We start from the raw sequence: 15333 nt of genomic DNA on the forward strand, positions 1-15333 counted from the left end.
GCATGTTGCTGTACGGCGTCAATAAAATGGTTTAAACAAATTTAATATGTGAACTTATTTCCAATAATTTAGCTTATGTATATAATGTACAGTGCTTTTTGTCACCAACTGTGTTTGTGTAACGTGTTTCGTGTAATGAGCGATTATAAACGGCAGAGAACAGGTTCGAGGTGAGGCAGGCAGTTCTCTTGCCTCATGGCAGGGGGCGCTCAAGATCCCAGACGTTCGTCTTGTTCACTCCTCAACTGCCGAGTAAGTGACAGCGAGCTAGGCTAAACGATTCGGGAAGCAAGTCAAGTGCAGCGATAGATTATAATAGAGATAGTGATTTTTTTCCTCTCGCTCATCCCGACTTTCGACATGAATGACTACATTACAACACTAAAAAAGTTTTCTCAAGTGGACTTTCAATCGAAGCAGGTAAGACAGTAATAAATGTTATTACATTTATTTTGTTTTGTTTTTTAAGGAAATGTGTGTTTTGTGAGCTACAGTTTGTATGTGTAAGGATGCAGAAGTGAAACATAACCTGTAAACTGCTGTCAATCTATGCATCTATTTGCAAATCTGATTCTGATGACGTCAGTGCCTCACCAGCTATGAACCTCACCGCACGTCACTGAATCTATCTCAGTGGCCATTACCTACTTTTTGCACTAGTCTAATTATTATGAGGCCTTCTAGCAGTACTTTCTTTGTTACTCTAATTTTCTATAAGAAAGGAAGTGGCTTCATGTAAGTGCTGAACTAATCTAAAGCTAAGCTAATCATAAAGCTTTTTTCAAAGAGATTCAAGTGTAAGCCCATTAATAAAAAGCTGATTTAATTCTCTGAATGATGTTATTTGTAATCTTCATTGTATAGATACATTTTTGCTATGATTTAGCTTTATTTAACATGTATTTATAAATTCCCTGCGTACACTGTGATGCATGAAGGTATTTTTATTGCACACATTATTGAAGGGAACTCAGTGAGGCCTGAGTTTACTGTGTCATTAACAGACACAGCAAGTACAAAAATAGTACGATAGTGAGCAAAATTATTTTCATGTGCTCAGTGTCTACAGTGCATTGCGATTTTTAAGAAGCAGCATGTCCTGGCAGCCAGCCATCACCCCACTGATGGTTGCACTCTACTCCTCAACAGCAGGCAGCAAGATATCCTATTATGCATGTGCCACTCGTTGTAATTGCCTGTGTGCTGCAGATGCAGTGTGGAAATTAGAAGCGAGTCACTCTACTCGTGTGTGCACTAGTGTCAGTGTTACCTGGCCCCCATGCTAACTCTTAATATTTCCAGAGCGGAGCTAGTTTTGAAGCAAGACAGCAAATGCATTTGATTTTGTAATCATACTTTTCTGTTGTTTTTATTCTTAATCTTTAGCCTAGTTCTGTTTATTTCCTGTTTTCTCCCTGTTTTTACATCTGTGTTTATTTGTCATCTCCCCAACCCCAGCTCCCCCCCACAGCTGTTCCACATTATGTTAATTAGACTCTCAGGTTCCTCACTTTAGCAATCAATTCTCCACAGCATTTGGGCTCCCTGTTGAACGTCTTGGTTTGCTGAATTTATCTGCTTTATGCTGTTGCGGTCCTGTTTTCCAAATGTTTCTGTCTGTGATTTCTTGGTTCTTTTTTTTGTTTTTTTGTTTTTTTTACCAGCAGCATTTGGGTCCTGTAAAATTACAAATCTTGACACGCTGACCGCTCAAGAAATACAAAAAAATATTTAGCCAATAAAATCACAGTGCCTCTCTTCCAACTAATCCAGAAAATATGTTATGAGCTGTAAATAAGTGGGCTTTGTTCTGTCTTCACATTAAATTAAACTATTGGGTTAAAATTGGTGATTCAGATCAGCAGATGTTCAAATTTAAGTTTGTACAAATACCCATGTCCCAGTTAAATGTGTCCACATGTCTGTTATTGATGTGTTCATAAAAAAAAAATTAAGCACACAACAAATACGCTTTTGTGCAAATCTCCAGTCGTAAAATAACAAACAGATGTCCTACGACTTTATGCATGCAAAATTCGAAGCATTCTTTCCAGACTCCAATCTTTTTAAAGTGTAAATGAGAGGCAAGTAGTAGCAGTGTTTCTGCTACTACTTGCTACTGCTTGATTTCCACACTTGTCCGATACAAATGTGCAGACCAGTCAGCACCATTAGTTCTATCTGACTGTCATGGGTTTGTGTTTGATTTATACCTTTTTTAAGCTTTCTGATCTGCAACCTTTTTTGCAGGCAGAGCATTACAGTATCTGTCCATTAATCCATCCTGTCTGTGTTTTAAACTGCAGGCTTCATATTTCAGTTTAACCAAATTAGATCTTTTAACATCGACTATGAATACATACTAAACTTTAGAATCTATGTATTACTTTTGTCATGACAAGTGTTTAAATGTTGTATGGAAAGGTTTATCCTTTCTTTTGCATGTTTGTCCCACTTGGGACATCAAACACGTGCTCCAGACAAAGAAAACTTAAGGTAAACAAATATTTTAAAATAATATTTTTAGACATCTTAGTCTGGCACTATGTGAAAAACTATGTACATCCTCAATTCTCATGAGCAGTTACCATGCTGACAATTTGGTTTGCAATTTCTCTTTCATTGGACTGAAAAGTAGCTTTTGAAAAGTCCGCTGCAAGTCAGAGCATTAATTACTATAAACAAACTAACCATGTACAAATTCCTCTGAATTTCATCCAATGAAAAGTGGTATATTTCTAGATCTTTCTGAAAAGGTCCTTGCTATTGGAGCCCAAATGTTATTTTTGTGCTCAACATCTATAAAGGAATTTGATCTCTTTTGCTTTAGTTTCCTCAGTCTTTTACGCTGTCATTGGCTTGTGTCTAAACACCATCTGTTAAGAGCTTGTTGCCCCAAATTAGCTGGAAATGAGCAATAGAAGCAAAGAAGGAGTGGTGGGTGTCTGGCTGTTAACACATCACCACACCACTCTAAAGACCTGTGAGACAGACAGAGAAATAAAGAACCCATGAGTCTATAGTGTAATTGTTGTTAGGAACAGTTTGATTATTATTAGTCCTTTCTATTCTTCCTACTAATCCAATTAAACTCAAATAACACCTATAAAAGCTCTGTTTATTTTCTTTAATTATTGTGGGCATTTTGCACTTCAACTTTGGTCTTATTTGATCATTGTAATTCATGAATTAACCTCTGCTGTTCTATATCTTTTAAATTCAAAATATATATTTAAAAAATATATTTTGATATATAAAATATTTGAAATAAATTTAAAATAACATTTCAAATAAATAAAATCCCATTATGACTAAATACATCCTATAAATATAGTTAAACAGTAAAGAATATAAACAGCAACAAATATACAGGTACGGAATATGTCCTGGTAATCATCTTCAATTTTGTTTTTCTCAGAAAATGTATCTGCCTCCAAACACATTTTTATTATACAGCATATTTCTTATGTTCATCATAGTTTCTTGAAAAACATGTAATTTTAAACCTTTTTCTAGATATTATTAGTATAAGGTTATTGTTGGTATAGAAAAGTGTATGTGCTTAACACATTTTGTTTGATAATTTCATCATTGTCCAGTTGAATTAATTCCTGTTTTCAAATATCTTTTCTCTCTTTGGGAGAAGGACTGTCATGTTCTACCCTCTTTAATTAAAATGAAGGCTTATCTGATGTTTCTTATTGAATCCCTGAGAGAAACAAAATTAGTTTGACAGATGGTGGAGCCTGAGATAACCATTTAAGTGCATATGTAAATTAATAAGGAACAGAATAGTAGGACAAAAAGTAAGAGTGCCTGTCTATATTAAATCTCTACAGTGGTTACAGACTGTGATGGAGTTGTCAGTCAGCTACAAGGACAAAGAGGCATTGTTAGCCCCTTTAAAACCACATCCTCCTTTGTCTTTGTTCTTATCATTTTCTCCTTGTGGAAATCCTAAACAATAGCGACAGTATTCCGTGTCACAGCAAAGCTTAATGAAACCATTATCATGGAAATAAAATAGATTGCAAGTTCAGCTTTCAATATTGGGGGAAAAAATGTAGGGGGAATAATGATTCAAAATGTTTGCAGCTCAAATTTAACTTCAGATTGGTTAAAGATTTAGTGAACTCACGGGATATGCTGTAAGCATGCATTATTGATTAGTGTGACCACCTCAGGCATGCGAGTAGTGCAATTATGTTTGCAGCCACAATTCCCTGGAATAACAAAACTGCTGGTGAATTAAAAGAAGGTTTGTGATTTTACCACCCTGTTTTTCTAATGTAATTTTAATGATGGAGGATTTTAGATTTTTATTCATATTCACATGCCATTTCACCCACCTTTGACTGCATGTGGACAGAATTTGAAATAGGGAGTTTATAAATGCATCTTCCATGTACATACCCACGCTGCAACTATCATTTTGTGCTGCTCTTCTATGATCAGTGTGCACGAGAACAGTCTTAGAGAGCTGTGGAGGCTTCTGCTTTGATGCTAATGGTGTCAGAATTGGGTATCTGTTTCTGCTCTGTAAATGAGGATCTCAGCATGCGTCAGTGCGTCTCCTCAGAACTCCAACTTGTTTATGTGCTTTGAGCTTCTGTGATATTAATGTCTTTCTTTCCCCCTTCTTTTTTCCCTTCTGCCACAACCCCGTCTGTGCAACCCCCATCCCCATGTTGTTTCCTGGAAGGTGTTACCAGGCATACTGCAGAAACATTGCTGTATCTTACCTGACAAGAACACAGGTAAGGACTGAGCAGAGGGTCCCCTCTCTTCTAAACCCTCAGCTCTGGGATAAAAGCAGAGTAACTCATGATTTTAATGAGTGCGTGGTCATGCTGAGGTATGGACAGTCAGATGAGGAGGGGAGGTTGTGATCCAGGGGGGTGAACATTTGTCTGTGTTGTGTTCCTCTACAGCTTGATGGTAATATATCTCACACTAATTGTATCTGTCTTGTTCCTCTCTGTCCAAATGAGACTGATGTCAGTTTATGATTGTAATTTCCTCTTCAGCGTTCTGTAATTATCTTTGAACTACTAAAGTAGCACTAACTAGCAAAATTACCAAATTTCGACACAGTCCAAAAAACATCATGGTTTTAAGAGATGCACAGAGAATTCAGCCTCCGAACAATTTCGAGCTAGATTGGCCCTTACCGGTAACTGGGGGGTCAGAAACTAAAAGAATCCGTTTTTGAAATAAAGGCTGTTCTGACAAGGACACTTCCATGTGAATGGCATTACTGAGTGGAAAGAGATTAAAGTTGACTTTTTTCAGTATGGTGTTTAAAAATAAAAATAAAAACTTTCTGAAAGATAACTTTTTTCTGTCTGTGGCCAACTTAATGTCTTTGTTGGTATATACTGTAAGTTTTCAGATTACCAGCAACTATTTTTCAAAAAAGGGACTAGCGACAGGTTTTTCACCTTTTTTCTGGTGAATCTAATGTAAAGCCATGAATCGTTTTCGTTCTTCTCGAGTGCAGTGGTTGCTGCCCTCCTGAAGCATTCACAGGGTGTGAAGTCCTTGCTTAGCAGTCCCTTCCAGCTGCAGTCAGAGCCCCTCCCTATCTACTTGTCCACCCTGCTAATCAATCGTGCATATGCAAACCCTCCACTGGCTGATCCTCTTATAGTCAGAGCAGGAAGTAAATAGAAAATTATTGTATTCTAAATAAACAATTTCTGTTGACTCTTTTGGCTCAAAGATAATGTGACTCTTAAACAGAGAAAGTCAAAAATGATAATCTTTCCCTGTCACTTGCAAGGTTTAAATAGATCACCGGGTTCAAACTGGACTTTAGTAAAGTAGACTTAAAAAGTAAATTGAATGAATAATTTAAAAACGGTTAAAAGGACAGAGGAGGTAAGAATGGAATAGATTATATAGGACAGAAACAATGAGACATTTTTAATCTGTCTATTATAAGATACGCTGGATTTAGAAACATTGGCAACTTTTTGGAAAGTAATGTCTTAAAATATTTTCAAAAAAGAGTTTAGAAATGGTAGCTACTCACTACACTAATTACTTTTATAACATGCTAAACTCTAATAATTTTGTGTTTCATTTACAATAATCATACTTACAATCTGTACAGCACATAGTGGGAATTTTCTTGTTTCTATTATAAATAATTAATAAGTGCTTGTAGCATAAAGAAAATAATAAAATATTTGAACTCTATTTTAGCTATTAGAATAAAATTACATTTCAGTAAATTATGAGCAATTCAAAACTTTCTAGAATGGGCAGATTGTAAACAGGCCACAAGTTGATGCATCTCTAGTTACTTTAGTTTATTTGTCAAATTTAATTGACAAAGGGAGGGACACATTTGGGAGCAGTTACTGTGACTTGTGATGATGATGGGCTTCTTCACATCATTTCAGGTATGAAGAGGTTGCTGATGAAATTGAAGAGCAGGGAAATATATTCAGGTACCTGACCACTGTTCTAACCATAATGACTTCCTTTGTATCTTTTTATGGGCGCTCCTTTTTCAACTCAACCTCCCTAGCCCCTCGATTGCAACGAGACCGCATGCAAATGAGTTCATACTCCATTCATCTCATTACCAAAGTTTCAGATGCTGCTCGGGGTGCAGGGGGATTGTTTTTTTGTTGTTTTTTTTTTAGGCTCATGTCAATTTTGTTATGGTAATAATGCACTTTAATTATGACCTTGGTCTTCTGTTCAGCATTTTGTTTTTTTGTTGTTTTTTTTTTTAGTTGCTACTACAGCGCATTGTCCTGATGTGCCAGACAGAATCACAAAAGGGTGGAGCTGCAACCTTGAGTGTAATTAAATACACTGAAGCTTGCTACCAGGCACATGTAACAACTGTAAGCCATTTCCATGTGTGAAATTAATATTTTACATACTGCCAAAGGCACTGTACTTGCATCCAGATAGTTTAATCTTTTTCACTGACAATTTGGGGCAAAGTTGTGTTGGATAGAGCTAACCTTGCTTTCACTTTAGGATTTCTGCATCTGTATTAAGTGTTCAGGCATGTGAATGCAATCGTGGTAGCAAAATAAATTTGGCTATATTAGCTTGTGCCCTCAGTTAAGGTTGTGAAGAGCAGTTCACCTCTCTGAAAATCATGCTTTTCTGACTGAATGCATTTGTAAGAAAAGCACACAGCACATCACTTAGAAAAAAAACTGCTCCATTAAAGCTTATTGATCACTGCTGAGCTGAATGAAACCAGGGCTGCTGCAAAGTAGCATTTACTTTGGCATCCTGTTGCCATAGAAACGAGACTTGAAGATTCTAGCTTTGTGTTCAGTCCATTTGTTAAAAGCATTACTCATTTGCATTGTTGTCAGATCTTGAATTTTAAGGTGATGACCAGTTGCTTTAAGTAAATACATCTTTTGGTTATGCTAATTAGAAAGTACATTATAATTCTAATCTGATCTGAGGACACTTATTGGTGTAAAATTTTGAAATGGAGTGTGGATATTTATTAAGCATGACTTTATAAAAATGAATTTAATCACTGCTGAGCTGAATGAAACCAGGGCTGCTGCAAAGTAGCCCTGGTTTGTATGGTGACTGTATGCTGCATTCTGTGTTTTTATGTTTATGTGCCCTGCTGTGCTACGTTATATTGAATTATGGCGCCCTCTTCTGACCAGCATCTCAGATCTCACAGTTTGCACTCAGAAAGTTCTCCCCATCTGTTCTCAAATTCTTCTCTGTGCTTTGACAGCATTTGCATAAAAAACTGAAGGGAAGAGTCTTATCCTTCACTCTGCCTGTCACTGGCATCCCCCCCTCTGCTCCTAATGGACTCCATATGTAGAACTTCTGTCCTGATGAGCACTCTGTATTCCTATGCTTCTCATTCGCAGGCCTTTTCTATTTATACACATGAATTAATGTGTGATGATTTGACAATTTTTGGTGCCTCTTCTCACGTACTTGCTTAAAGTTCTTGCATCCTGCCATCATGGTCTTCCTGTGACTTTATCAAAGCCAAATTTTTGAGTCTTAGTGATCACATTTTCAGAGCCAATGAATGAGGATATGAGGGATTTTGCTGCACATAACCAGTAGAATTTAGCGAATGTCTCACAGAAGCTGATGTCTTTATTTAGGTGTCATATGATTACAATAGCTGGAACTACACAGTTAAATACTTACATTATTTTTTAATGTATTGGGAACTTTCCATTTAACATGTTCTTATTCTTGGAGATTTTATTTTGTTTCTCTAATACTTGCTAAGTTTTATTATCACATGCAATTGCTCAAATTTATCTATGATGCTGCCTCCTTGATTAAATTCCTGCTGTTCATAGTGCAACTTAGCCTTATTGTTATACATATTTTAAAACCAGGACGTAGCTGTGGCTAGGCTTGTGTAATACTTACTTGCATGCAACACTTTCAGATGCATGAGTAGGGCATTCAAAGTAGTAGCTTTGCATGTTGCCTACCAAAAAAGGTGTAACTCTTTTGTTCTAGATGCAGCGGCATAAAACCTTTCAAAAAGGTCCACTTTTTCAGGCATTCATCAGAATCAAAAATGACTAAATCTGCAACAGACCTTAACGTTGAACATTATGCTTTACTTGCTAATAAACTCAAAACATGATTTCAAGGATACTACATTAAAATACAACAAATAATATAGGAAACAGTTTTGTGACGCAAACTTTTTATATAATAAGATGAATATTTGTGCCATTTTATGTTTGTTTATGCCTAAACTTTAGGCTAATCAGCTGTCCCAGATTTTTCCTTGCACCTTTATCTCTGAAGTACGTGTTTGTGTTTGTCAGCGCAGCTCATAACATTTTGTTTTGAAGGGTTCCTCTGAAACAAACAAACAAAAAAAATCAATAGCCAGATAGTATATTTCCCCTGCAGTATCCACAATACCTGCTTATCCTTGCAGAGTTGTGGTGGGGCTGGTACCTATCTTTAGCTGTCATTGGGTGAGAGGAGAGGTAATTCCAGGGCAGATCGTCAATCAGCCAGGACAAACAACCATGCACGCACTCCTACCTAAGACAACTTGGAGAGACCAATTAATATATATATAATTTATATATATATTATTATTTTTTTGTTGTTGTTGTTTTAAAACTCCTTTGGAAAATCTCACAAACCTACATGTAAAGGGGTGTTTTAGTCCTAATCTTACTCGATCCTACATAACTCGGCAGTCTAAAAAGTTTTCTATTTTATTCAGAAACAACAAAGTCCCTGAGCTACAACAGTTTTAATGGCTCTTGTGCCTTATGGAGCCTCTGTCTGGAGTCACAACATGTCCATCTTAATGCTTCACATGTCCTGTCTGAGCTTCTTCATCCCACTGTGAATCTTTCTGACGTGAGAATGAAACAGCAGCTGCTCTATTAGCTCGCGTAATTAACGGGCGGGCTGTCGCTTTCCTCTGTGGTGTTGTATAGAACACTCTCGCAGTACATCCTTCCCCACATTTCAGACACTTTGCTTCAGATATACAAAGAATATTCAGAACTTATGTAAACTTGACTTGCAGGGAGAAGAGCAAATTGATGAGAGCTGGCAGTCTAATTCTTTCCTAATTCCTGCAGTGAGTGTTTACCCTTGACAACCAGCTCATCAGCTCTCTCTTTTCCTCGGCACTCCCTCCAGCACCGTGAAGGCAGACTCACTGAACTGTTAAGAGTGGATAGCTTTGCAGCAAGACTTTTTTCTTCCCCTCTGGAACACTTCCTCTAAATATACAGACAACCAAAGTTTCAAGTTATTAGTATACAAAAAGATCCAGTTATACTGCATCATAAATAAACTTAAAATTTACCATCCCCGATTCTTTTGATCAGCAACAAAATAAAAAAATATTTCATATAGAAATATTTTTGGCTTAAAGGATGCATTATCTTTCAATTGATTATCTCCTGCATGATTATTTTCAGCTCTTTGCATCTCACCTTAGTAATAAGATTATTTATGTTTGCCAAACTTTTTCATTATTGTTATAATTTTATTTTTGCAACAGTGCTGGTGTAGAAGTTCCCAAAGGTCTTAAAAATGTAACAATTGAAACTGATGCTCTGTGTTTCTTGACTATCTGTGAACTGGCTTATCCCTTGAGTTAATAGGTTTTCGTTTAAGTATGAATGGTTCAAATATACCTCACAGTTAAGTTCAACCGGAGAGTCCAGTACAGTACCATTTTGAAAAGAACCACTTGGTTTGCCTTATTTTTTTCAATTACTGGTGTAACAATTTGACAAAAATGAACAGCCACAGTTTTTTTGGAATTATGAAAATCAGAGAGCCTGCTGATATTCCATAATTTAAGTACCGGTATGTATTTTTTGTGCTTGTCCCTGTGGAGACTTTTCTCATTGAAGTTAGTCAGGAGGACACCTGGCCTCAGTAGGCTGCATATCTCAGCCTCCCTGACATAATGAGTAAACTGGAGAGGAAGATTTGATTTAACATGGAGTCTGTAAGTCGTTTAGGTAGCTTATCAACAGATGAATGACATTGCCATAGAGTTCAGCAAGAAAGGCAATCTGTTTCTGTTGCTCTGCTGAAAAGCTTTTCATTTTCTCCTCGTCTCCTTGCCTCCCTCCTCATCGGCTCTCTGATTACTTCAACACATTGTGTTTCTGCGCTCATCAACAATCAGTTCACAACGTATACCATCCACATGATTAGAGCTGTAGTCTGTTTTCACTGTTGCAGCAGTAAAAAACAGAGCTAACTCCTTCTATGTTAGGTTTGTCAAAACAGAATGCCAATCCTTTGCAACAATATAAAATTTCACCTTATCTGTTTTTTCCCTCTAATTTTCACATTATAACCACAGATGAAAACTTATTTTGTTGGGATTTTAAGTGTCTAATGTTCTGTTTATAAAAAAGGAAGCATGATGATAAATAAAAATCTGCACAGCATGAGGTGAAAATATATATTTTATTCTCATACCTCTAAATTAAATCCTGTGCAATCAAATACCTTTGAATCATACTGAATTACTAAATAGAGTGCAGCTGTGTTTAGTTTAACAGTATGAAAACATGTTTTTCTGTTAACTGGGCAACTTTTTGCATACACTCCAGAATCTGGCTTGTCTGAATGAAAGGAGAAAGCCAGGTTTGAAAGAAAGTCATAAAAAGTTCTCTTTTGAATACTGCAAGCATGTGGAAAATTGTTCCAGTCAGATGAGACCAAAACTGTACTTGCTGGTCTACATGCAAAGCATTAAGTGTGCCATGCAGCACATTGCAGTGTGGGTGCTTGTCTTCAGCAGAAACATGGAAACTGGTCAAAGTTGATGAGAAGCTAAATTTATAGCAATGGTAGAAAGCTACAAAAAATCTTGAGATTCCAGCTAAGGCTCACGTATAGTCACCAAATGCGTACTCATACCACACTTTCCACATTTTATTACTAAATTATTTATTGATTTCCTTCTCATAACCAATTGTACGCTGCTTTGTCTTGGCTTATCATCAAAGCCCAGTAAAATAGATGGATGTGTGTGGTTGTGTGGGATTATGCAACAATAGACATATTTTTATTGTATGCTGAGTTTATTGTAATAATGTAATTTGTTGGCACAAAGGAAGGTGGCTTTCCTCAAGTTTCCTCTTGGCGTTCTTTGAGGGAACCCAAGAGGAAACTGCATCATGCTACCTGCATGTTAATACCTCCTGCTTTCATGGAACAGCTTGATAGAATTGGGGTTGCAAGGTGAAGTAAGCGGGTGATTGCAAAAGCTTGTCTGTAGTCTGCAGCATGGCTGATCAGTTAGATTGCTTTCTGAAGTACAAAGTTTCCTGAAAATGTATCCGTGGATAAAGATGGTCAGAACATGCAAAAAATAATAGCCTGTGGTGATACTGAAGAGAAATGCTTCACGATTAGTTTCTATGGATAATCAAAGCTATTTCACATGAACAGGAGAGCACTAAAACTTTAAAATTATTTTAGTATGTGTTTAAAAAGTATAATAAGAATTAATAGACTTTTTTTTAAATTGCACATGCACTTTGTCCCAAATACAGGTGTGTTCTTTCTCTCATATGTTTCTGTTGGCGCTTTCTCCTCTGTCCTCACATTACATTGATTTTCTCTAAGTTCAGCTTTTGGAAATTTTCACAACTGGAAGCATTGATAATTTGTGCAAAATTGCTTGTATTAATCTTTTGAATGAAGGATTAAGGATGTTACTGAGCGTCATGTCAACATTTTAGATGAGTAATGGAAAAAACAAACATGCTCTATAAATACCAACCCCGCAAATTCAAAATAGTTTTCTGCACCCTTGTCTGCCCAAAATGAAAATAAAAATAATATCCACTCACTCATTTCAGGCTTCTTCTGAGGTCAGGAATTTTTGGAAGAATACAATGTCTTTAAATTACACACCATACAGTTGTCTCCTGACATTGTTGTCATGCCCTTCTGAAGCAGTCCAACAAGCCATTTAACTTGGCATTTTGCAAAGACATTTGTTTCTTAGATGCTATTAATTAAAAAAAAAAAAATCAAATGATCTATGGGAAAAATATAGAGATGAAACTGATTTCCAAACTCCTAGCAGTGTAGAATTTAGCTGTTTCCAGTTTCCATTTGGCAGATCAGGACCAGTTATCCGTAAAAATCTCCCAATTCCGGCTCATTTTCTCAGTGGCTTTAGAATCAGTGACAAGCTAAATAGCAGAGTAAGCTAGATATAGATGATATGAAAGGAAAAGACTTTTCTTCTATGAATAATTTTTTATTTATAGCAGCCACTCCTCTATGGTTAGTTGAATAACCTCAGTTCTAGGCCAGAAGAGAGGAAGATGAGGCTTTCCTAAAAAGATGTGATCCAAAGATTGCCTGTCAAACCTCAAACTGTGTAAAATTGTGGAGATTTCATGTTTATGACAGTTCAGCTCAGATTACAATACAGTTAATAATTTTGAAAGGCCGTGTTGAATACACAAACATTTTCCTCTTTAACATCAAGCAGTTGTTCTCTTTTTACCTTCTTTGATCCTGCTTCTTTCCCTGCAGCCCATGTTGTTGTTGTTGTACTCAATGTTCTGAACATGTTTCTCCCACTGCTGCAATTACACTGAAACAACACTACTTATCCCAGTTCTCATTATTAACACGGCGGCGGTTGTGAGTAGATGGTACTCGTTTAATAGCCTGAAGCTCTCTGATACCTGACAAGGAGAGTTGAACACTTCTCCTCTTGTCTCAAGCTTGCAAACAATGCAACAATATCAAATACATAATATCCCTTTATTTTTTATTGCATGGGAACCATTGTGCGCCCACAGTTCCACTGCTGTTTAAACAGAACTGAAATATAAAAATGAAAACGGCAGTTTCATTGGCTACATTTGTCCTACTGTTTGCTGCTGTCAGATGTGTAAGTCCCGAGAAATGGGTGATAACTCATACTATCACCTTTAACAAAAAGAAACATTTTCTCCACCTGTCAGCCTGCATTTTTGTCTGTGTGGTATTTACAGAGGTTCGGATTTAGTTTTGGGGCTATGATTGTAACAAATAACAGCAGCCATATCTGCTTCCGACATCCCTTTGTTTTTAGAGGAAAGGACATTATCTGTGGAGGAGCTGCAGCCAGTGGCCCGGCAATTGGCTGCATGGAGAGGCTAACTGTAATGTGATTTTTTTATTATTATTTTTTTTTCAGGATCAAATCAAACATGAGAGAAAAAACTCAAATTGTTGTTCTGCTCTGATATTTTTCTCTTGAACATACAGTATATTGTTGGTATTTGTGTGTAGATACAAATATTCTCAGTAAAAAGACAATATTTTGGCTATAATTTTTATGTTCCTTGTTTTTTACTCTTGTGTGAACATTATATAATCCGTTCAAAGAAGTTCCATTAAATATCATCTGACTCTAAGTAAAGATGCAGTGTTGCAAATATTGAGGGAAAATGGCTGTGACACATAGGTGATAAAAGCATTAATAACGTTGAAAATGTATCACCTTGTAAAATGATTAGGTGTATATGCAAAAGTTTTGCAATAACCTGTAACTAAATAGGAATGAATAATAGTAATTTACACATACACACCCTCAATTTCAATCTATAAATTAAAAAGGGTTTTTTGTTTACCTATGATCATTTCTTTTTTCTTTAAAGTCAGTGGTGTGAATACCTTTATCACTTTTTCTCGTTTAAGCAACTCGGATACCACCAGCTTTTAGCAGATGGTATTTCTTTTGTACATTCCGCGTATCTCAGGTCTGATCTGGGAGAAATAAAGAGTCTATTTGCTTTTATATTTCTAAATTTTTGTTTTGTGTTCTGTTGACAAATTTCCTACAAGACATAGTAAAATCACAAGTAAAAATCATTTAACAGCTTGCGACACTGTGTGGTATTTTTATTGCACAAAATGACCTCTGGTTCATTCTGTCTATAATTATTTGAGCTCTGCAATAGAGCAATTTTGGGAATAACTGGCAAAGTACAACCCCTCACTGCTTCTATAATGATGTTCTGCCTGTTTGAGTGCGCCTCTTATGGTCAGAACCATGCATCTGACTGGTCAGATGATGAAAGATGACCAGTGTCAGACTCATTTCGCAGCTCATCAGGATAATGCAGGCCTAACGAGCAGAGCGCATTTGGGTGAATAAAAAGAATTACAAAGCTATAAAATAAAACAAGCTGTAGAAGTGGTTCACTATTAATTTTATTAAATATATTTGATTTAAAAAAAATAAAGACCTTTGGGATACCAGTGGTATTATTTTTGATATACATTTAATTTTGTTTAGGGATTCATAAAGTATTTTGGATGTATTGAACTGAATACATTGAGAAAGTCGGAGTATAAATTATATAGTTTATTTATTCAGTTATATTTTATCAGTCAGCACGTCCCTTTGTTTATCTGTGATGTGCTTTTTAAGATGTATAATCTGTATCCTGATATCCTGAAGATTATAATGCATGACCATAAATAAATATATCGGTTTTAATGCAAAAGCAAATCCAGATGATATCTAAATATTTCAAGCTGAAATCAAAATTTTGAGCAAGAGTATAACAGGCATAGTACAATAACCCTCTTAAAATGTTGGTTGGAATTATCATTAATAAAGACATACAAGTACTTTGAGGAAGCTCATTTCTACATTCCCATTTTGTTGAAAACTTAATCTTTGTGTTATCAAATCCTGGAAAACCTAGAAATTTGAGTCAGAAGAAATATTGACTTTTGAAATGGGTAATGACTACGGGTCAAAGTCAACAGAATCATAAAACAATAACAACTTTATCTGCTTTCAAGATGGATCCCATACATTTTCTGTCAAGA

General features: G+C 36.1%; 1 protein-coding gene across 5 annotated transcripts in view; it reads left to right on the plus strand.

Moving 5' to 3' along the window:
* dlgap2a (discs, large (Drosophila) homolog-associated protein 2a) overlaps positions 1 to 15333 on the plus strand; it is a 159380-nt gene that overhangs the window by 5959 nt on the left and 138088 nt on the right. For all 5 annotated transcript variants that reach the window (XM_028000794.1, XM_028000795.1, XM_028000796.1 and 2 more), the window contains exon 2: positions 4703 to 4757. In XM_028000794.1, the coding sequence (XP_027856595.1) occupies positions 4703 to 4757 (55 nt within the window). The remainder of the gene's footprint in view (positions 1 to 4702; positions 4758 to 15333) is intronic.

The sequence above is a fragment of the Xiphophorus couchianus genome, chromosome 19 (assembly GCF_001444195.1).
Source record: "Xiphophorus couchianus chromosome 19, X_couchianus-1.0, whole genome shotgun sequence".
Classification (NCBI taxonomy): Eukaryota; Metazoa; Chordata; class Actinopteri; order Cyprinodontiformes; family Poeciliidae; genus Xiphophorus; species Xiphophorus couchianus.